Below are 24,814 nucleotides of genomic sequence, written 5' to 3'. Positions count from 1 at the left end.
TAGAATGGCTTCTAGGGTCCACTTAGAGAGAGAAAAAGCAGAAAAGCAAAATAGGAGAGGGATAATAGGCTCATTACCCAAAAGACCCTAACAAAAACACAGCAAGTCAAACCAGCTGCCGAAGCCCCCCATCAATAAAGGCTTGCCAGTTAAAAGGCCCAGTTTTCTTTCATGGAAAAAAGGGATTTTCCGATTAAATACAGACTCTATAGAATTGGGGTTTTGTTTAAAAAACCAGTCTTTGGCAAATCCAGCCACAGCAGTGGCTTTCTAGCTTTTCTGACCCTCAGTTAAGAAAGACTTTTTATAGCATAGCACATTACACATGTATACATACTTACATAACTGAAACAAAAGTTTCATAAAATAGCACTCGACCCTTACTCCTTATTACTCTTGTGCATGAAATGGACGCTGTACTTTCTTTTCTATTCTCTTATGTTCTGGTCTATTCTCTTCTCCTCCATTAAAAAAAAAAAAATACTGGTCTTGACACACTAAATTGACTTCATGACCCAATAATGGGTTTCAATCCACATTGAAAAACATTGGCGTAAGATCATTCCAGAAGTCAACAAAATGTCACATGCTATTTCTTTCTTTCTTTTTAAAAGATGTATTGTTGATAAGGAAAGGCCACTCTAGCTTCACTTTTTAATGAGAGAGAGAAAAAAAAATGACAACTTTAGGGCCTTGCACATAGTAAGCACTAAAATATTTGTTAAATTTAAGAAGCCATTAAAAAGTGTACGTATGTGTGTGTGTGTTGTGTTTTCCTGTTTTGTGGGTAAGATAACAGAAAGGAGCGGGGGGTGGGGGTGGGGCTAAGACTTAAAGGAGAAAAAGGAGAATTCTAATAATGGAAATACTACCAGGGCAACACACCCTATTTTTTGAGCATGACAATGCCACAGGTTCTGCTGCTCCATCACCTGAGATGCTTGATCCATCGGGCCTAAGGCGAAGAAGCAAAAGAGAAAAAGGCCCATCACAAAAGGGCAGAAGAGTTCAACATGGCTTGGTAACTGACCATATTTCAAATGAATGAAGTGGGACTATACCTTTTAAATGAGGGAATAATTGCCTGCAAAATCAAGGACTCCAGCTTAAATCAGTCCAGAATGGCTAGGGCACAAATTGTACCAAAGAACAAAATGTAGCCAAACAAAATGAGCATCAGACTAGATAATCCTGTACAATGGAATCAGATAATATCCCTCAAGATACTCTCCTGAGACCCCTCCCTCCCCCAAAGGATAATGATACTGACAGCTATAATGGGATAGGCTATCATTAATAAAAATAGCTATCACTTCTCAAGAGACCACTTAGTGCCAGGCACTGTGCTAGGTACTTAATACGCCTTATCACTATTCTCATAACAAGCCTGAATGGCATTATTATCCCTATCACACAAGAGGAAACTGAGGTCCAGACAGAGGAAGGCAAAAGTCTAAATCAGAGAGTGGAGGAAGGATGGGTATGAGAGGAAAGTCCTGGGACTGAATTATGCAGACATCAATCTTCAACTTCCACATTCCCGGGGCCCCTGTTGGTGGTTTGGGACAAACATAGGATTTGGTCACAAACAGCCACAGCAGGTATCTGCCATGTTTGGAACAGGAAGGAGCTCAGAATCCCGTCAAGACTGCAGACACCTGACTTGATGATAATGAAGTGGAAGGTAGGAGGACAGAAGACCTTAATTTTAAAGACCTTAATAAGCAAGAAAAATAAATATAAATACTATATATGTATTCCACAGAAAACACTTTTTTCTTAAAAAAAAAACAACCACACACACTATACGCAGTTTTTAAGTTAGGAGGAAAAAACCAGAAATGTGAACTCTCAAAAGTAGAAACTCACATCATAAGGGTTACATAAGGGGCCGGCCCCGTGGCCGAGTGGTTAACTTCGTGCGCTCTGCTTCGGTGGCCCAGGGTTTCGCTGGTTGAGATCCTGGGTGCAGACACAGCACCGCTCATCAAGCCATGCTGAGGCAGGGTCCCACATGCCACAACTAGAAGGACCCAACTAAGAATATACAACTATGTACGGGGGGCTTTGGAGAGAAAAAGGGAAATAAATAAAAATCCTTTAAAAAAAAAAAAAAGGGTTACATAAGAAAGGAGAAATGAACTGCTGCTGAAATTGGAGGCAGGAGATCCCGCCCTGATCACATCCACTGTCAGATGCACAAGCTTTGTAGAGTGTCAGAGACTGAACACACCCATTTCCAAGGAATTCAATACCATTGCAGAATTCTTTTTCAAACTGAAATTAAGCTCTTGGATAACTGCGTTAGACAGACCCTTTACCTCCTACACTATAATAGCTTGAAAGGAATGACCAAGTTCAATTTTTAAGCACTGGATATTTCTATATTTTACAAAGCTACTTTCGCTTTGTTCTTGAGAACAGATATGAGAGGTAGGAATAAACGGAAAATGTAGAAAGTTATTTGGAAGACAGAATTTACTCATTTTAAGTTTCAATACTCATAAACAAAAGCAGTTGGAAAGAATTCATGTAAGAATTCCCCTTAACCAGAGGAAGAATGTTTGGGGGGATTTTTTTGGATTTTTTTTTTAATGCCCATATTATAACTAAGTTTACAACTTGAACTTTTATCATTATTTCATAAATCAAAGATCTGTAGTCATAAACACACAGCCTACTGAATTTAAAAGACACACACATTACAGCTTTAAGTGTAAGTAGAGTGACTAAATGAACAAGAAATTCTCTAGGCAGTACAGTGGCTTTTCTGAGCATTCAGCACTATTTGGAAGAGCATGATTTACTAAGTACCAATCCAGTGATCTAAGTCATATTATGATTGCTCCCCTAACCTAACCTCTGCCTCCCTTCTCATATTCCACTCTCTCTACATATCTACCTTTTTTTTTTGAGAAAATGAAAATCTTTATTTTTAAACACTAGTACAGGCTGTTTTAAAAAGGAAAAATCCTATTAGTTCAAAATTATGCATCAAAGCATACTTATTTAAAATCTAGTTTTATAAACACATAATGGAAGAAACATATTTTGTAAATATCTACTAAGAATAAGCATTATGAAAAAAAAGTGTTTAAAAATAATAGTCCCAGATCTCCCTCTTTAAATATATAAAATTCCCATACATTTCATAAGAATTCTTTCTCAAGAGCCAAAAATTTCGCCAAGGCCAACAACTCAGTTCTCATCAGACACAATCAAAATAAATAGGGATATAAAAAAATGTAAAACTTCTGTACAAGGGAAATACAGGTAGCACAGGGTGAGTCTCATTACCATACATGCCATTTGTGTTTTAAAAATGTTTTATAAAACTGCCATTTAAAACAACTAAGTGAGACTCCTTCCCTGACTGTGAAAACTGTATAAATGATCACCCTTCCACCTGAGTATTGAGCGCCCACCTGATGGGGTAGGGGCAGGTGTCTCCATGTGTTTCCTGACCAGGGGCCTCAGTAACCCTTGGGAACCTACCTCCTCTCTGGCAGTGGCTTTTTTTATGGGTGATTCAGTATTATTTCCTTTCACTTAGAAAAATTATTTGGGATCACAGAAGGCAAGTGCTCACAAGTGAAAGCAAGAACAGGAGATGACTTCAGATTGCTGTCTCCAATTCATAATACGTGTATGTTGGTGACCATGCTCTGGGAAGCCAAACTTTCCACTGTCAGAGACAGACTCTGTCACCTACCCCAGTGAAACACATGACACAGCCCCCAGGCTGTCCCTTCATCTTTCCTCTTGAGGCCCAAGCTGCTCTGCTGCCTACAGCAGTATAGGTAGACTATTGTCTCTTCTGACACTTATTCTGGAAAGAGCTCTTCAAAAAAGTGCGGTACACGGGGTCATCCACATATTTGTTCCTAAACCTGGAGCTCAGCACTCTGTCTCTTCTTCTCTGCTTGGATTATGTCTGCTCCATAAAAGGTGTCTTCAAATCACATTATCACAGGCTGTGGAAAAATGAGCTTTCACTCTTGGGTAACTCTTCATCTAAAGTGTAGATGTCCTCTCTCTTCATTGTTATCTGGGATCCGTCTTCAAATTCAACCTGGTACACATACACAACATTTGATCCCAGATACTCTGCCCCGTAGAGTTTGCCATTGGGCCACTTGACTTGAACAACTTCTCCCTCAGCAGGAGGGCCCAGCTGTACACAATCTTGGCTCATGGTATCCTGAGGGACTGTGTCCCTACTGAAGGAGCCATCATCAAACACAACCCCATAGAAGGTCTGCAAGGCCACCACCATCACTCAGCAGCTGTAGTACTGGGTATTCTGATGCTTTGTGATCTCCGTCTGCCCCATGGAGATGCCCTTCACGCCAGCCTTGGACTTCACATTTGGGTTGACCTTACGTTGAAAGCATGTAAAGTTCACCACATATGGCCAGTCGTCAGGCTTCCACAGCACCCCAGTGGCATGAGCACACGTGATGTGGAAGGAGGTCGGGCAGCAGCCATAGTAACACCAGATACAGGCTTCAGAGACCTTCTTTACCCAACGTCTGAAGAAGATGCATTTCTGGTAGGCTCTGGGCACTTCTCAGTGAGAGGTGAGACCTCTTTGGAGACTGAGACATTGGCGGTAGCCATTGCTGTCCATATCCACCTGTTTTTAGTGCTGAAATAGTGCCTAGAAGACAATTATCCTCACTGCATTTTATTTGAAGAAAGAAGTCAGAAAGCCATTATCTAGTATTAACTTAGTTAATTTCAGGTACCAGCTACAAAGAAGAAAGTGAAAATCAATTTAATCTGTGTACATGTTGAAATTGTCTCTAGTTTTGAAAAGAGATTAGTCAGAACCTAGAGAGTTTCCTTTTGATTCCAAACTGGGAGGAAGGAAAGAAAAAGGAAGGAAGGGAGGGAGAGAAGGAGGGAAGGTGGGAGGAAGGAGAAAAGGAAGACTGAGACACTAAAACATGTCTTAGGTTTCTGCCAAAGCCTTATAAAAACCTAACAGGAACCCCACAGTTAACTACTGACAGTGGCATGTGCTTTTAATTATATTCTGAAAATGTGCAAGCAAGCAAGGCAAAATTATATCATGGCTCTCATTTACATTTATCATTCCCTCACTATGGGAATATATAATCACATACAGACATCTGTGGATGATTATATATGAAGATGGGCCTTTCAAGATCAAGTTTAAGAATTCTAGTGTCTTTCTTTCTACTCATACACACACCAATCGTGCAGCAATTCACTAGAGCTGTTTTAGGGAACAGGGAAACATATGGGGAAGTCCAGAGGCTATCTCCCCTCCATGTACGAACATTTTATAATAATTTCCCTGATCCTCCCTCTCCTTCCCACAGTAAAGCTCAGAGGTGACATTTCCTTTCCCCTATCTGTTTATAAGAATCGCTTTGAACTTTACAACACTTTTCTTTGTAAGGATTCTCTATTTTTTCCTTGAGTCAAAAGTGATACCAAATTATCACTATAATAACTTGACTCTTCTGATCCCCAATCAGAATTTCCCCTCCCCTGGTTGAAAGTGACATTTTCTAGTACAAAAAGTTTCCAAGCAGAATGAGGTTAAACTAGAATAAATATGAGTCACAGCTGAATATGAAGTGAAACAGAAAATGTCCTGGTGAAATCCCTCCCTCAAAAACTTTATCTCACAACCCCGGATGCTTTAAAATGATAACCACGGTGACCTACGCAACAACCTGGATATCAAGTTTTTGTTGCTGTTTGTTTTTTGCTGTGAACTAGCTCAGCATGCTCTGCTTGTTATGTATCAAGGATGTTTCTATACCAGCTCAGACGGCAGGACCACAACACATTGTGCTAGGAAGGCAGGACTCTGAATGATGTTGAACCTGGGACATTTCACCTTCGGATCTGTTATATATGAGATGTACTGGTCAATCAGTATGTAGCAATACTAAGGAAAACGTGGTGCTTGACAAAAAATCCACTAAAACCATAACTGGATTTAACTAGAGGTTAATTTTGAACTCTACCACACTCACTTTTACTTTTAACAAGATACATTTAAAGGAAGTATTTGCTAAATACAGAACCAAGAAGCTTTATAAAGAAAATTTCAAACTAAGGCTCTCTCTAAAGTCTTACACATTCTTTCCTGTTCAAATGGCCGTCCTCGTTAAGACATAATAGGGTTAAATAAGCCTGTCAGTGAGAGAGACAGTGAGTGTCTACAGCCTGGAGCGGAGCACAGTTATAATACTCCAGTAAGTGAGACAATAATCTCCCAACCTCCCAACACGTAAAGGGGCAAGAATTCACTCAATTTGGCTGTAGTTTCAGAAACATCTGTGAAGCATTTCCCCATATCTCAGTAATTTCTATACTTCTGATCTACGAAGGACATTCTATAATTTGTTCCCCTGTCAAAAAAGAAAAGTTAGGCCAGAGAAGCCAAAATAGATTTTAATGCAAAACACTTATGCCAGTGAAAGCAGAGTTAATCATTCACTTTTTTTTTTTTAAAGACTGGCACCTGAGCTAACAACTCTTGCCAACCTTCTTTTTTTTTCCTTTCTGCTTTTTCTCCCCAAATCCCTCCAGTATATAGTTGTATATTTTTTGTTGTTGTGGGTCCTTGTAGTTGTGGCATGTGGGATGCTGCCTCAACATGGCCTGACGAGTGGTGCCATGTCAACATCCAGGATCCAAACCGGTGAGACCCTGGGCCGCTGAAGCAGAACGTGCAAACTTAACCACTGGGCCCACGGGGCCGGCCCTAATCATTCACTTTTACTTGGGCTTTTGCAGATAAGACACACATCTCAAACAAACCACAGAATCCTCCCCAAACTCTATCCCTGCTTTTGACTTTTGACATTGCAGGGGCTCCAATGGGTCACGGTGCAGTGGTATCTTTTGGAAAAGAACTTTCCTTAGGCTGAGTTAAGGCCTGGCTTTTCAAAGCTAATTAGAACCACACCACATAGTACTGTTAGTATGCTGCTAGAAAATGCCTGTGGTATGATGTGAGGTTTTGGGGGTTTTTTAAAAGATTTTATTTTGCCTTTTTTCTCCCCCAAAACCCCCTGGTACATAGTTGTGTGTTTTTTTTTTTTAGTTGTGGGTCCTTCTAGTTGTGCTATGTGGGATGCCACCACAGCATGGCTTGATGAGTGGTGCCATGTCCGCGTCTAGGATACGAACCAGTGAAACCCCTCTACCACTCAGCCACAGGGCCGACCCCTGTGGTACGATGTTAAACTTTCATTCTCTTCAAGAGACAATTCAATTTCTCATCTTTTATTTACATACCAGTCACTCATAACACAAAACCAGCCTACAGTTTAGAAAAAGAAGGCCAAGAACTGGCCCACCAGTCACTGCCCACAGCTGCAGTCACTAGCACTGCCATTGCTACTCAACACCCTCCCCTACCCCTTTTTCAGTAGAAAAGACAAGACAGAAGAGGCAGTGGCACTCTCTTCCTTCTCCTTTCAGGGTCTCCCATGTCAGAAACCCTGCCATTTCCCCAAGTCCGAAGTGGTCTCAGTGCTTCAGTGGAAAAAGTTGAAAAATGGCTCCACTACAGAAGGTTGGGAACCCAAAGGCAGAAAGTACCTTGCACTGAGGGCTGCCTCAGGCATCTACTAGGAAGCCTAGCTGTGCTACTACCTGTCTCCCACCTAGGTTTGCTTTTGCACAATTCAAACACAGTAACAAAAGATTTTGAGGGAGAGGGTAAAAATAGACAAAGCGGGAAGAACCAAATTCATTAAAAAATTTTTTTAAGAAGAAGAATGGAAGTGACAGGCCTGAACATAGCTCAGTGATGGCTTTCTCAAAGCACAGAGAAACCCTCATTATCTCGATCAGGCCAATGTTCACAGGGTGCTGACAGCTCTAGAAAAGGCCAGAGGCAAAGAAACTGTAGCCTATCGCCTGGGGGAAAGATTTCTAGGGCCTCCTCAACCTTCCAACAAAGGTGTCATGGAAGAACGTCAAATGAAATGTGTAATTTCTCAATTTAACTACCTCAACCACAGCAGACCTTAATCTCATGCTGAGATATCTAGAGTTGCAGTCTAAGATTATTTTACCTTTAAAAGATAAACAGGCAATCATTCTTAACATGTTTTAGTAAGCAACTGTAATTCTAATTTTAGAATCACCAGAAAAAAAATTCTAAACTAGTACCTTTAAAGGACCCCTTTCCCCAAAGATGAGAGATTTACTTAATTCACCAGTATCATCCTGAAATTTCAGTTCAATGACAATTTTTTTGAGCATCAAATATGTGCCAAGTACAATGTTTGGTAAGTAGAACATTTGGCATGTGAGGAGCATCAGGAAGGAAAGGTAGGATGTCAACAGGAAGATACGAGGTGTGTTCATGGAACCATCCACTCTGGGTAGAGCAGTGATTCCTCTACTAGACTTTTAAATTTGTGGATTAGTAGAATTTCCAGAAAAGAAAAAAAAAGTGGTGATGGTGAGGAGAATGAAAGAATTTGAAAGAAGGAATATACTAAGCTAGGAACTGTGTGTTCCATAAAATTTGCCTGGGAGAAAACTTGGCTGGAAAAAGGCTTTTCTGTCTCAGAGAAACAAAACAGCAAGAATCCTATTGCAATTTTCTTTTATTTTGCAAACGATAGCGAGATAAATAATGACTGTCTATTATCAGCATAATTTTATCAGTAAAGGAGCATTTTAATTCCAAAAATGTAGGAAGCACATCATCTCAGAAACTTAAAAATGGCATTCCTTCTCATGAAAGGGCAGCTAGTGACCTAACGCTGGTCAGGTAAAAACTTGGCCACAGCCCACTGGACACATCTGTTTCGGGGTCCCTGGGTTAGGGTCTAGGACTACTGTAAGGAGTGGAAGGAAATACAGCTGAAGCCACATGGTAGGGAATTTGGAACGCTAGACTGAGGAAGATATATTCAATTAGGCAAAGTGAAAAATAAGACTTCCGGGGGAGGGGGAAGGGATCAATATGATATACCATCAAAGCTATATTCTACAACTCATTTGATCAAAGTGCATAGGACGGAATGTGGGGGTGGTAGGGGTGTACTGCCCAAGAGAGAATGGAAGTGTGCAGACCGCCTAGGAGGATATTGCAAAATCCAGCTGAGAAGTGTTGACAGCCTAAACTAGGGTGGTAGAAGAATGGAGAGGGCTTGGCCACAAAGAATTTGAGGAAAAGGATAGAATCAAAGATGACTTCTGGCTTTTGAACCTAGATGAATGAAAAAAAATGATGGTAGTGTTAACAGATATATGAAAATTCACGAAAGGGTACTAGAAAAGAGGAGGAAATGAATTCATTTTGGGGTGGGACATGCAGGGCAGGAGTTTGGGAAAGGCTGGGAATATAATGAGACAGAAAGTTGGGGAGTCATACAAAGAAGGCGTGGAAGGGGGCAGGCTTATGTCCTTCACACCTGGGGATTTCTGAACCCTTACTATGTGCCAGGCACTGTACGAGGTGCTAGGGACACAAGGAAGAACAACAAATCAGGTACCCGCACTCAGAGAGTTTCAACCTGGAAGGAGAGACAGACATTAACGCAGTAATCACACAAATGGGTGTGATTACAAACTGTATTAAAGTGTCTAATTTCCAAGAGAAAAAAGTAAAAAATAGAGAACAGATACTTGGAAAATGACTTCAATTAAAAGATAAAATGAGACAACCAATGGAAACAGAAGGCACAGTTGGAAGAGTAGGAAGCAAACCGCAGCAGACAACTCCTGGAAGCTGATGGAGGAATGAGCTTCAAGGAGCAAGTAACAAACAGTGGCAAATACGGTCAAGAGGCCAAGGGGACGAGGACTGAGAAAAGGCCCCTGGCCTGTTCAATGATGAAGATGTGATGACCAAGGCGTGGCGTGGAAGCAGCTGGAGCAGGATTTCGAGGGGTTAAAGAGGGAGGGGACACAGAAAAGTGTGGGTGACAAGACTTCTTTTTCAAGAAGTTAAACAACAAAGGAAAGGAGATGACTTGAGGAAACAGCGAATTTAAGGGATCTCCTTATTAGAATGGGGATGATCTCAACAGGAGTCAAAGCAGAGCAGAAAGGGCCAGCAGAGAAAGAGAAGGAAGACAGATGATGTAAGAGAGAAGCCCGGTCCCAGATGAGAAGGTTTTACATCAAGAACATCAACCAAGAGGTCAGCACTGGCTCCTTGGAGAAAAGGGGAAAGAAAATGAGGGAAGGTGAAAATACCCAGAAATGAGATGGTAAAGAAAGGATGTTGAGGAAGCTCTTGTTCGGGGGTCTTGGGGTCTGTTCTGGAAAACAGTGGAAGAGAGGAGAGATCTGAATGAGACACAAACAGCTAGACTTGGGGAGAGTGCCATCAGCCATCTACTGCACATTCACTCAACAAACATTTACTGAGGGCCTTCCATGCACCAGAAACTGTGCTTTTATACATGGGCATAAATGAAGTTAGTAGGCATTTGTTACTATAGACAAATACTCCGGGTAAAAGAGAAACAAGTTGATTTTATCACTCTCACATCTACAAAAAGACCATAAGCAATAACAAGTGACAATTATACACTCTTTGAAGTTTATGTATGTGCTAATGGATGAGATATCACTATTGCAAGAGCCCAAAATCCATTCCTCAGAAGGAAATGTATGGTGTTAGTTCATTTATTCCAAAGATACTGTGCGCCTGAGCATCAGATAAATGAGCTCTGAAGGGGCAAGTCAGGGTTCCTGTTTTCCAGAAGGTCACAATCAGCTGTGACGTCTTGAAAGCTTCTGTTCTTTCCTCCATTTTGGTACATTTCATTGCTTAGAGCATTAATTGAACCCACCATCACAATCATTACACTTCATTAGAAGGTAAGACTCTGGCTATCTGAACACTTTTAACAAGATACTTTTCTGGATGCAACATAATTTTAGGGATGGACTGGACTAAGTCCATTCCATGGCATGGTTTTTCAGTGCCGTTAAACCCCAAAACGAACTCTCTTAAAACCACTGCATCTTTAAAAATTAGAAATCATATACGTCATTTCCCTGCACATAACCTTGAATATGTCCTTTCAACTACAGTCAGAATAAAATCTATCCTCCTTTCACTGGCCCTCAAGGTCCTGTATGACCTGGTCCCCATCACCTCTTGCACCATCCTTGTATATATTTTTTTAATGTTGAAAAACACTTTTAAGCTAGTGAAGAGCATCTCACCTCACCTTCCTGGTCCAAAGCAAGTACTGTACAAAACCAAAGCCTATGTACATTATGCGTACCATGTACATGCGAATCATTCGTTATGCACTAAATATCACAAGGGAGAAAAGTGTTAAAAGGGGAAAAAAATTATGCTTTTGCCTATACTGACACATTTATTTCCCTAATTCTCTTGATGAGACAGTTTAATGATTAAAAAGAAATTAATAGCATGTATTGATATTGTAGAATTATGAATAATGACTTTTTTGAGATTGAAGTATCATCATCTTGATTATTAGGTAAGAAAAGCCTATTAGCTAACTTTCAAGTTGGGTAATTGACTCCACTAAGATCAGCTACGGTGTTTCAAGATATAATGTATTGTTCAAATTCATGTATGCAAACAAACTCATTAAAATTCAGGAGGCTTCACTCAGAAACTCACTGCACTTAAAATTCAGGGACCTACCGGACATTGACCTGGAATATTTAAGTTGAAACATTTGTCCTTTCTAGACAGGGCACTCTTTACTGATTTTGTTTTTGTTTTTGTTTTCACCGGAAGGAGGAATTCAAGAAGCCCTGAGAGCCTGCAGCAGCTGGAAGGCTGTGGAAGGACTTGCTCCTTACGTTACACTGACATACGTTACACTGACATTCGGCACCCGAGGTCAAGGGCTGCTCTTGGACGCCTCCTTAGACCAGCTGAGGCCAGGAACAATCACCTTCACTCTGGGAATGAGTTTGAAGACAAATATTTCTCATTCAAGCTTTGTAAAATGTAGGTGGTCCTAAACTGTAAGAGCTAATTTTCTAGAACACTGAAGCACACCCATTAAGTAACCAAAATGTTCTTGTTCATTTTTTTTTTTTATGAAACTCATTCCAACAAGTGAGTCTTAAGTTACCAGGAAAAAACAAAACCCCTCACCCTTTACTGAGCCTGCCTGTGTGCCAGGTCGGCTACATGCTTTCCTACAGCAGTGCTTCACTAAAGCACCTCGCAACAACCCTCTGCAGAAGACAGACTAGGACCAAAGAGGCTAAAGGACTTGGCGATGCCACTCCGCTGCTACGAAGTGGCACCACAGTCCACCTTGCCCTACACTGCCTCCTTAAAAATAACTACCTTTTTTTTTTTTTAATATTTCTGAGTCACTGTTGGGGCTGAAAGGCATAGTGGTTAAAAGCACAGAGTGGGAACCAGACTGCCTGGATTCAAACCTGGGTTGGTTCCACCACTTACCAGTTGTGTGACCTTGAGAAGTTATTCAACCATTCTGTGCCTCAATTACTTCATTTGGAAAATGGAAATAATAACAGAATGCACCTAAGAGGGTGCTGAGAGAACAAACGGGTCAACCCATGAAAAATGTTAATTCATGTAAAATGCCTAGAACTGTACCTGGTATACAGTAAGCACTCAACAAATGTTAGCTCATATCATTAAAAAGTATTATAACAATGAAGCCCCCAGGGATTACCAAGGTTCTCACAGCTGTCCGGACCTACCCTCAGAGAACTGGGACAGAGTTCACTCACAGACATTCACACACACACACACACACACACGCCTTTTTTGTGTGTGCCAAAGATATTATACACACAATAATGCATTCCACTCTCAAAATGAAACAAAACAAAAATCCTGCAAGGGAGTTACTATCCTTCCTTTATCAATAAAGAAAATGGCTAAACAATTTGCGCAAGCTTCTCAAATAGGAAGTAGCAGAATCAGGATTTGAATTTGAGAGTTTCTGTCTCAAAAGCCCAAGTTCTGTAATCTACGCAATGTTACTTTGAGTTCTTATGTCTATTTTTTCCATTTTGTTGGTACGTCCATTGGTTACCACTTAGGATCAGAGTTTTGGGAGGGACTTTAGAGTGCATCTAGCACAACATTCCCTTTTTGCTTATGAAAAAACAGAAGCCCAGAAAGTTTACTACTGACTTGCCCCAAGTCATATAATGAATGCCACTGCCTCGGAGCCACGCTGTCACTTTCTCCTCTCAGATGTTGGTGGCCTGGCTCTAGGAGGCCCTCAGCCCTGCTCCTAATCTTTTAGGGGCTCAGAGAAACCAACGACCACTGTACAAATCAAGAAAGCAAAGGCTAAGGGAGGATCCAGGGGCTCCCCTAGGAGGCAAGTTTGTGATTTTTAGCAAACAGACTTTACTATACCAAGCTTAGCTGCTTGGGCCTGTCTGCTTTCTGGCTCCCAGCAGTATTCTGGAGACTCAAGGTTAGCATACAAATCAGATGTTAGTCTAGTCTATAATGTCACTGTCATTCTGAGGAAAACTGCCAAACAGGGCTTTACAAACAAAACCCAGAGTACAGACAATTTCACCCTGAAAAAAAGGAAAGGACAGGCTGACATGAAATTTAAACTTAATTTGTCAAAGGAAGGAAGCTCACAATTAAAGTAGCTGTTCCTAGCACATTTCAGTCTACCTAAGGCCAACAACATACAAGCATAACAAACTAACGGCTCCACGTGGAGGGACAATGCCAAGATATGCGATATAATTAGCTTCCTTCTTACAAAAAGCTTGGATTCATAATTAAACTCTGTCCCCTCCTGCCCCCATTCTGCTGTGCATATATCTGACTGCTTCCTAAGGGACTGGGTTAGAGGCTAAGAGACAACGTGAAGCACAAGTCCACTGACCTCCCAGGGCCAACAGGCAACACGATGCTTGTTTGTATTACCTGTTACTGTGGCTTGCCCAGGAGGAGGCTGATTTCATCTTTCCACCCAACACACTTCTCAAGGGTTTGCTGGTCAGTTTATATAGTTGATTACAGACCAGGGGAAGTGAACGCTATTGCAGGCTAAGTGCCAATGCACTGAGGCCCACGGAAAACGCCACGACCCATTCTGAGAGGAACAGGTTGCCGTGGACAGACTGTGGTCCAGAACTGAAGTGTAAGGTTCAAGTCTTGGCTCCTCTACCTACTTACTGGATTGATCAAGTCAACTACCCTCTCAGAACCTTAGAGTCCTTGTCCAGAACATGGGGATAATAATCTCTGTCCACGGATATGATGATTGAGGAGTTTAAACAGTGATGTAAGTGAAAGTACTTTGCCAACAGCAAAGGCCCAAGTGAAGGTAAGGGGCAAACGATACTGTCTGCTAAGCTCATTGGTCTCCGTGTGTAAAATCACCAGTGACTCCCCAGGGCTCTCAGGATAAGGTCCAGACTCCAGGACAGGTTTAAAACCCCTTTACAATCTACCTTCTAATTACCCTTCAACTTTACCTCTCGTCACATGCCCCACTTCACTTGAGGCTTCAGCCAAACAGGATGTCCTGGAGCTCCTCCAGAGGCTGTGCTGTCTCTCGCACCTGCCGGGGAGCCCTCCCTCCTCACACTCTTCCATTCTACCCAACTGGCTCCTCCTCCGGGTTCTGACTTTCGCTTAGATGTCATTTCCTCCTAGAAGCTTTCCTCTACCTCTCCTCCATGCTTTCATAACATCTCATATTTATCCCTTTGTAGCCCTTTCATCATTCTGTTAAAATCACCTGGATACTCGTTACTCTTTCCCTTCTCAGAACTTTGTGGACTAAAACATGTTGTTCACTAAACGAGCAAATTTAGTGAAAATGACAGTGTCTGACATTAGTAGCCTATTAACAAATCACTGCAGTTCTCGCCCCTAGCCTTTCCTTTTTACTGATACGAAAACAAAAGCTGAAACAAAAACACAAAACAAAGGCCCTGAGAGACTTGGCCAAAAAGCAAACGGCTAATTAAGGGCAAAGATGTGCTTGGACCCCACATCTCCTAGTTCAATCTGTGACTTTTCTCCCACAAAATGTTGACTCTTTCCAGATGTTATGCTATACCATCAGTGTCTTTTCAGAGCAAGAGAACTGAAGGTAGATGAGGTGTAAGAGAAAAGACTTGAAATCAGAAAACTAATACTCAAGGCCAGGCTCTAGGTGATCTTGAACAATCTCCATGCCTCTGAGCCTCAGGCCCGGCATCTGTCAAATAGAAATTTAGCACCAGAAACCTAAGCAGCAAAAGGCTTTCTACTATTTTAGATTATTTTTCACCTACCTCATCATGTTTTATGTGAAGAAAATGAGATAATTCGAAAATATCTTATACAGCTCTTCTCAAAGAAATATTTTTACAACTTTCAAGTAGTTATTTTTCTGGTGACATTAAGGTTTATTATTTAAACCAAGGCATTTTTAAAGACAGGATTCAAATTCATTAAGCAGTCTCTTTAGCACTACAAAAAGTTTAAGCAATTTACAAGATCAACACAGCCCTGGCTTGAATTAACAAATGCTACCACTTCTTCCTTCTGTCTTCACCTCATCAAAACACTAGTGTCCACCTGCAAAAAGAACTCTCACCCACAATCATTAACTGAAGAATGAAAAGGACAAACCCCTTCTTCTTTACAGATACTACTTGATTTCATAGACTCACAGAATGCTGCAGCCAGAAGAGACTACGAAGACCATGGAAGCCTGCACTTGCCTTTCATGATGAGAAAACAGGCGAGTCTCATGTCCTGAGGAGAGGCTTGTGCCATCACTAATTGGAAACGTGCACCAATTGTTTTTCAGAAAACTATATAGTTTATTTCCCAAAAACAAAGAGACGATTTGAACAAAAAATGTGGTAAATTATATAATGAGATCACAACATAAATGTAAAATGTAACACTTTATCAAAGTTGAAGGCTGAAGCACCAAGAGAGACCCACTTCTGATGATATTACATATGTCTGTTTTAAAATTTAATTACAATGGAATTTTGTGGAAGTGAAAGAAATTATTTTGCTTGCACCACAAATTTTTCATGCTTCTATAAGATTGGAAATTTTCAAAACAATAAGACAAAATAGGAAATGCACTCATTCAAATTATTTTGTTTGTGGATGACACCCTAATCAGCGTCACTGTTCATTACTGGTTGAGACTGCCACAAACACTAATTTTTAATTATCTAGTTTTAAACAACATAAGAGAGCAATGCAGTCACACGCCACTATCAGTTCTCATGCTACTTTAAGCAGAAGCTTCTAACTCCTCACCCAATAATTTACTCCAACTGCTAATGGAAGCAAAAGACACAGAACAAGTAGCCAAAGAAACTGACGGGGACGGAGGGCAGAAGTGCGTTTTCATTCCTCTCCTCTTCCAACCCAATCCCCTCTCCCCAAATCCCGGTAGGGGTGAGGTATTAACCGAGAGTGAAATGAGAAAGCAGTCAGAATCACTCCAAAAATGGAATAGTTAACTCTCAATAAAGAATTGTTTTCTATGCCATCTCAAGATTTTACTCAGAGACCTTCAGAAGAGAAGTAAAAAATTCCTTGTTGAAAACCAAAACAGCTACCCCGTCTGAATTCATAAGCAACAAACAAATTACAGTAGAGTTAGTCACTGACATCTCACAATGCAGACTTTTTTTTTGGTAATGGACTTTATGTATTTGTGTGTATGAGATTAGAATATTTTGCAATACCTATTCCAGATAAACAAATATTGCAGAGGGTCATAAGAAATGAACTCCTGTAATTCAACTTTTAAATAGATCACCCTATATTTCATGTCAAAACGTGATCATATATTTTAGAGATTGTCCTTCCACTTTATACATTAGGAAAATATCTATGAATTATTAAAATAATTACTGCCAAATTCTTTCCCAAAATTACAGTGTAATGTGGGGTAGTCATGCCAGCCCCAGCTCTGCCAGCAGAAAGCTGTGCAACACTGCACATTGCTTAACCACTTTGTGGTGGTTTTTATCATGATGAGGTAGGATTCCATACCTAACCCAGCTTCTGCAAAGTGCTTTGAAAACTTGCAATGCTGTCATGGGACTGCAAGCAGCATTGTCATCCAGTCTATCTTAGTGACAGCAAGCCTAAATTTGATAAACGTGAACATGCAGAGTTTTGCATTATTTCCTCAGAGCCAAGAATTAAAATTCTGGGCCAAGGAAGATGTGAGCTCCTTGGAAAATGTCCAAAGGTTCAGCAACAGGTAAATACCAAATCACCTAATTAAACTGATGCTGAATGCTACAGGTAACAGCAAGAAAATACTTTATCACAGCCAATAACAAGGCTGCTGCAGAGACTTGTTTCCAAATTGCTTCCATTACTTTCTGAGTAACTAACTAAAAGTTTTTTTTAAAAAAGCAGATATTTCTTCCTCTAAAGATAATCAGGTGCCTACTTCCTTTAAGGTTCTTATTAATTCAGCTCAAAATAAGAAAAGTCCCAAAACACAAAGCTGAACATAGGAAAAGGACACATCTTCAGACACAATATATCCAACAATCAATCACTGACAATTAAATAATGTTTTTAATACCAACATTTAGCCATAACAGGTTGGACAGCAAATAGCTACCTATTCACTTTAGAAAATAGACAACAAATGTGTAGGACCATTGCCACTCACTCTCTCCCTCCACTGCCCAGGACCCACATCAGGAATCCATCACAGCCCTGGGTCTTGCTGAGCTCAGACAAGACATCAGAACTCTACACAACACCGCATTCCGGGAGGCTGCTACCAATCCGTCAGTATTGGCACCCACGTTGAAGCTATTTCATCCTGGCTTTGCATATCCTCAACATACAGTGCCAAAATCCTGAAACGGATCTTCAAAGCAAGCCACTTCGTGATAGTTTCAGGACTACAATAAAACCTTTATTTAAGCCATAAAATGAGATTTTTCCATTTATTTTTAAATGGTAATAAGAGCAGAAAACATAACTGCAAACATTAGTTTTACTCTAGATACCATACTGTTCCAGTGAGATATACAAGCAAATCTATCTAATAAATGTTTATATTCATCTTTTTAAAAATTGAATTTGGCTTTATTCAACTCAAATGCCCAGCCCAATTCCAATCCACTCAGTACCCTGTCACTCAAGCGAGTGCTGGGCAGAACACAGACACAAACACAGCTCCATCTGCTAATTAAAACTGGGCATGAAACTGTTAACAGGCATCTGTTGCATTGTTTCAAGCTAATGGGCACAGACAAAGCTGAAATGGCTCTTCTAAAGCTAACCCAGTGATTTCACTCATTTTCTATTTGGTATTTATGTTAGTGGGGGGTTGGAAGCAGGGTGTGTTAAACAGCTTATTATGGAGACTGAAAGATACGTGAAATATCTTTCATATTCTAAAACATCCCTGTAAAACTGATTATAGAAAGATTTACAGCATTTTATATTGGAGAAAATAGCATTCTTGTGTTAAGAATTTAAATTAAGCACTTTTAATCTTATCTCAGACATCGTCTAATTATCTATAATACTATGAAAGATAATAACTAAATTTCAAGCAACGCTTTACAGCTCATATAGTACTTTCACAATTTAGCCAGCCAGCCATTCATTCATCCAGTTGATTGGTCCTTTAATACAGGCCTTGGAGATTTAAAAGGTGACCAAGCCTTGATTCCTGCCCCGGGGAACTCACAGCAACCCTGAAAAGTTGGCACAGTATTATTATACTCTACTAGAGATGAAGGAACTAAGGCCCTAGAAGGAGAACTGACTCACTAAAGGCCAGAAACGACGAGCAGCAGATGCCAGGACACGAGCCCAGATCTGACTCCAGACCCCCGTTCTTCTTAATTCACCATGCTACCTCCCTCACACCAAACGTGAATGAGCCCACTTCATCTGCTACTCACACTTCAGAAGCTCCACTGTTATGTATGTTCCACAATATTACTCACTACCTAAAATCTACTTCCCCATCCCACTCCAACCGTCTTCTCATCCTACTATAAAAACTCTTTCCTGAAAAATTTTCCCAAGAAGCAATCCTAACACACACAAGAGAGCTGGTCCCCAGGACAGCTGTGTGTGCAGACAGGTAGACCTAAAAGAGAGCCAGCCTCGGGCCCAGCCGCAGCTCCCTGGTCTTCCATTTCTCGTTCCATGGTTCTTTTCAGATTCAGTTATCGGATTCAATTCAAAAATCAACTGCTAAATGTTTCCTTGTCTTCAAAGACTAGACTTATTGCCCTCTAAGACAATATTCAAACCTCTTTCCCTCCAGCTTTTCTCAGTGGATCCAAACAATTTTGGGGCTGTTGCCAAGAGAAGCTCCTCCCCGATTTGCTGCCATGCAGAACAGCTGGCGAAGCTCTTTATTAAAGTTCACTTATTCTTAAGACTGTATCCAAGACTCAGTTTCCCCCTTCCATCCTTCATTTGTTGAACGGCTATTTTCATTCGCTACAACACTAACTGGGGAGATGAGTTTAACCCTTTAAGATCAAGTATTAACTTATACTTTTTCTGAAATGGTTTTGTTATCGAAGCATTCACTTAGATGGGAAGTCTACTGACAGCTGTGAAAGAACACAATGACATTAAACTGAGGCTTTATGTACAAAATGTTCAATTTGAAGTTGCATGTTCCTTGCATATTTTTGTTTGAGAGGTTGAAACCAAGGAAAACAACTATGAAAATTAAAATCAACTACGTATCTGGAGTGTGCTCAGCCAAATGTTGATATCATCTTGGATAAAAATGTAAATATGACAAAGTTTGTTTTTCAGTCAATAAGTCTTGATAAAAAAAAGTTTTGAATTGCTACCAACCAAAAACAGTTTTTAATTTTAAGCCGGGGTCAACAAACTTTTTCTATAAAGGAACAGTTAGTAAATATTTTTAAACTTTCTGGGAGACATATGGTCTCTGCCGCATATTCTTCTTTGTTTTGTTTTATTTTTTAATAACCCTTTAAAAATGTAAAAACCATTCTTTGCCTGTGGACCACACAAAAACAGGCTGCAGGCCACATTTAGCCTGTGGGCCATCGTTTGGCAACCCCTGATTTTAAGGAAAGTGCATCCAAGAAAAAAATGTAGGGTTACAGAATGAAACCTCTAAAAGTGCTCTGAGGAGACTAGGCTGCAGCAATTACCAGCACACTGCTCCTAATATGATTTCATTAGTTATTTTGCACATGGAAGGAATTCTAATGACAGGATGCACTTTGATCTCCTAACCTGAAAGTAAAGACATGGAAAGAAAGGGTAAAGGACAGCCATAATATACTGCGTTATCCCAGTACAAACTCCTATAGGACCCTGAGTCATTATACTAGCATTTATCATTTCCCTGAACAGATATGGCTAATCAGAGTGGGAATATCTTAACTTTCCTCACATAAAAGCATATGTGCAAAATTTAATTCCTCCCTGGAAAAGGTACTGACTTGAATTTATCTGATCACACTGATGAGAAATAGCAGCAGCTTGACTGTGAAAAATGACACAGACTCAGATTTGGGGTTTCACTAGAGGCTCTGCTACAACCAGCTATGTGATCTTGACGGCGTCAACTTAACTTTGGTTTTCTTATTTATAAAACTGGGGCAGGGGCATAAGGTCCATAATTTCTAAGACTCCTCCTGCTGTCAAACTATGACCATACTAAATAATGAAACCACTCAGGAAATACCCTAACAGGAAGAAGGGGGCAGGGCAGGGAAGAGATAGCAAAGGGAAGAAGCTTAGATTGTCCTGTCAGAGGCCAGAACTGGCTTTTCTCCTTTTGTTCTACCAGGACCTTGTTCGCTACAGGCCATTCCAAAACATCAATACGCCATCGGATCAATACTGAAATGCATCCGTATCCCATAGGAAATGGTAATACATAGCTAACTGTATTACCATTTCCTTATTCTCTCATGTTACATTTTACAGACATTTAATTAAACATTAAATATGATTATGTAAGGGGTTTGGGGGAGCCAATCAAAAAACTTTTTTCAGTTCTCAAACATTTGAACTGAAAGGCCAGTTAATCCTAGGCACTGGGCCTATAATTTTAAATGGATAAAACATTCCTACTCAATAGTTAACAAATATTATCCGACTGATATACTGGAAGATTCCCAGTAAGTCAGTTGAAAGAAAATATACTTTCTACTACCCTCCAGAGAAAAAAGGAAATGAGGGGAGCCAGGAAATCAGAGAAAAAAGTAGAACCTTAGAGAAGCGAGAAGAGGAAAAGTATCTGTGAGACAAGTATCTCTGTAATCGAAATGACTAATTGTCTCCTTCCTTTCATGATGGCAGAACCCCTAACAAAACAGTGTCTAAAGATGGCAGACGCTCTTTTTCAAAACTACTTAAATTTTGACAAAGCAAAATTAAGACTCTAGATGTATCTTCATGGGAAGAAACAGGCACGCACACATATCTACCAAACACACACACACAAACCCCGGGCATTAAGAAATGGATCTTTCTGTGCCGACCTTATCAAGTTTTGTCAGCAATCCTGTAGGCGACCTTGTCAAAACCCAGTCAGAAAAGCCCAGGGACTTATATGCCTAGGTACCTCAAGAAATCATTATGACTGGAAGGAGACAGACCACCGACTCGCGCTTGAACAACTTCAGATCACCTGGGGAGAGGGGTGAAAGTTTTGGGGAGGGGGCATCTTGCTGCTAGCGATGTGGACACTCCAAGCCTATGTTTGTTGTTGGTGAAGAGCGTGTGGAACTGTTCACTAGAACGTTAACATTTACCTTCTTTTCCTAGCTTAATTTCAACTGCAAAGCATTAGGTTTCAGGTAGATAAATTCTTCTGCTGTTTGAAGGCAGTGTGTTACCACTTCCTGTCGGAGCTCTGGGGCTAAGTAAGAGCAATGGGATTCCCCCCCCCACCAAGTCAACTGACGACACAGCTCAAAGCCTCTTTTTACCACATCTACCCCACAGAAAGTATAAAGACCAAGATCATACACGAGATTCACCCCATTAACGTCTACCTCCTGTTCTAAACAGTTTCAGGACTCTGGTTTTCCTGCCTTAGTAGCTACAACCCTCCACAGAACCAAATTTCAATCATTAAAAAAGAATACACGCAAGATTCTAATCCTTCAAAATGCAAAGTAATTTTTAAAAGCTACTATTGTAAAAGGAAGCAGACACCTTTACAGGAAACGTGGGACAAAACTTAAGGCAAAACAGAAAACTAATCAAACTATTACAAACAAGCAAAAGTCATTCAAGGAGCTTAACAGAAACAGCATCAGAGAGATTCACTCACTTGCAACACTGGAAAATGCTCTGGGAGGGCCACACATAGAATGGACAAAAGGCTACAGGCTCAACTTGTCAGAAATTATCCTTTACCATCCAGACTACAGCACGCCTTCAGCAATGAAAAAGGTTTATTCGAGGGTTTTGAAATTAGCACCAGCATCAAAAATTAACACACTTTAGTTACTGTAACAGCTCCCATGAAATCTCTTAGGAATATACTTGATACATGACATTTAAAATCTGCTTCCTCAGAAAAGAAAAAGTCCCACTCAAGACTGACTGCCAAGAACTTGCAACTCAAACTTCCCTAAGCTGAGACACCATAACACCCGGGAGATTTCAGACCACTCACTCCATACAAAAGAGACCAGAATAAACAAACAAATCATAGCCTTTCCTAGTACTTGATTTGAAGGACGCTCTATACCCAAATATTCTGTTTTTTAAATGATAAATTATCCTTAAAACACAGAAATATTCAAATATACTTATTACCATAGCACTAGTCCCTTAATAATCCCAGAAATGCATGGTGAAACATTCTGTAAGAACCATCTGAAAAATGCCTAAGTGAGCTACTATTAGCAGCCACAAACATCACCCAGACAACCAAAAGCTAAGAATCTTATGGTACTTAATTAACTGCAACTATTTAACAAGGGAAATGATATCAAGGTCACTTGTATAAGCAGCTTAAAACCAGCTTTGATTTGCTCCTCAGTTATGGTAAGTCAGAGATCTTGTTACCTGAACATAGTCTTCTAGCGCAAAAGCAAGGACAGTTCCCAGTCAAGATCAGAAAAAACTGAATCAATTGAAAGTAACTGGGGCGTATATTGCATGTTGTGATTAATTTAGCAAGTAATTAAAACAAAAGCAAAATATAGAGGGAGGCAGGCAGAATGTAAGATCAATTCCTCAGCTGAGGAGTTACCAAACACTCAAGCCCAAGAATTAAAAAAACAGAGAAGTGTTGCTTCTCAGGAGATGGTAGTAAAGGGATGAACCATATTTTCCTGACCACATCATTCCCAAAAGTCACCAATTCTCTTAACACCCATTAACACTTTCAGAACAATTTAATGCTCCATAAACATTACTCCATTACTAGTCACTTTTTGCTCTTTCTCCTGCACTGGATCCAAAGTAGAGAAAGAAAATGGTAACCAGTGCTCCCAGTTACTGGAGAAAGTCCTGTGCCCCACTCCTTTCCATTTCCTCTCCCTTTCCCGTCTTCTCCGCTCAACCTCTCTACTGTATGGTCTGCTTCCCCGTTTCCTTTCTATCTCACACCCAGCTCCCCTTTACTCTCTCCACCAAGTATCCTCGTTCCATCCTCTGGGCCCCTGAACTCTTCCTCCCATCCTGCAATTTTCTTCTGCCCCCTCCGATGATAAGAGTTCCAGACCTCTTGTAGGTAGTGCCCCTCATCCCTCACCTCCTCATCACTCAGTCCCCTGAATTGCTTCCAATTGCCGAGTTCTCACCTCTCTTGTCCCTTGTGTCCTGTGTCCCTTTACTTCAGGTCCCTCCCATTCCTCCAACCCTTCATTTCCCCCTTCACATTTCCTTCCTCTTTCCTGTCTTTTAATCCATTTCACACCCACTATCCTCTTCTCTCTCTCTCCATGAAATTTCCTGTATCCCCCCCACTTTGTCTCTCTGAGACCCTTCCTTGTCATGCCCCCAACTCTCTCATTTCCCCCAATACCCGTAGTCCTTGTTCCGCTGGTTCGCCTGCCCCTTCCTTTGCCCCCAAATTCTTCCTTTACTCCCAGCCTCACGTCCTCGCCCCCCCTCTTTCTCACACCTTCACCGTCTCCCACAGCCCACGCCACTCTGCCGTCCCCGGGGTCCCCACCCTGGGACTCCCAAGCGCCCCCCGCGCCCTCTTCCCGGCCCCCTCGCACCCGCCCCCCATCTCTCACCCCGTCCCCGACCGCGGCCCCTCCCTCACCGATGGTGGAGATGAAGGTGGTGTTGAAGGCGTCCTCGGAGAAGCGGAAGAGGAGGCAGGTCTTGCCCACCCCCGAGTCGCCGATCAGCAGCAGCTTGAACAGATAATCGTACGTCTTCGCCATCTTCTCGCTCCGGCCCTCTGACCCGGGAGCGAGAGGAGCGGCGGAGAGAGGCGGGAGGGGGCCGCGGGCGAGGGGGCGTGCCCGCCGAGCCGCCTCTGTTCGCCCCGCCCCTCTCCCCGCCCCTTCCCTTGGAGAAGGCCTGCGTTCCCCGCCCCGCGCGGCCAATCTGCGGGGGCTTCGTCATCACCGCCCGCGCCCCGGGGCTTCATGGAACTTGTAGTTCGTTCGAGGAGCCTCGGGCGTGCCCAGCGCGGGCTGTCCGAGCGGCCGGAGTGGATGAAAGATCAGCTCCGGGTGCGGTGGCCGGGTGGACTAGGCGTTTCCACCCGAGCAGGGAAGAGAAGCCCGGTTTTGAACTCTTCGCGTCGCGCCGGTAGAACTTAACTTCGTGGTCTCTTTGTCTGCGGGCACGTTTCAAATCCAGGACCTTGGAATCTGAATCGTGTGGTTTCCGCATCTCTTCCGCAGGGACCCAGAGCAG

The 24,814-nt window shown here is 41.5% G+C and overlaps 1 protein-coding gene across 1 annotated transcript in view; it reads right to left on the bottom strand.

Moving 5' to 3' along the window:
• Positions 1-24,407, bottom strand: part of RAB8B (RAB8B, member RAS oncogene family) — a 66,906-nt gene extending 42,499 nt beyond the window's left edge. Inside the window, exon 1 of the mRNA XM_046653780.1 lies at positions 24,210-24,407. Coding sequence (XP_046509736.1) covers positions 24,210-24,333 — 124 coding nt within the window. The 5' untranslated portion in view covers positions 24,334-24,407. The remainder of the gene's footprint in view (positions 1-24,209) is intronic.
• Positions 24,408-24,814: the final 407 nt, after the last annotated feature.

This window comes from Equus quagga, chromosome 2 (genome assembly GCF_021613505.1).
Source record: "Equus quagga isolate Etosha38 chromosome 2, UCLA_HA_Equagga_1.0, whole genome shotgun sequence".
In the NCBI taxonomy this organism is placed as follows: domain Eukaryota; kingdom Metazoa; phylum Chordata; class Mammalia; order Perissodactyla; family Equidae; genus Equus; species Equus quagga.
The sequence above is the reverse complement of the archived record's forward strand: the minus strand, read 5'-3'. Positions and strand labels throughout refer to the sequence as shown.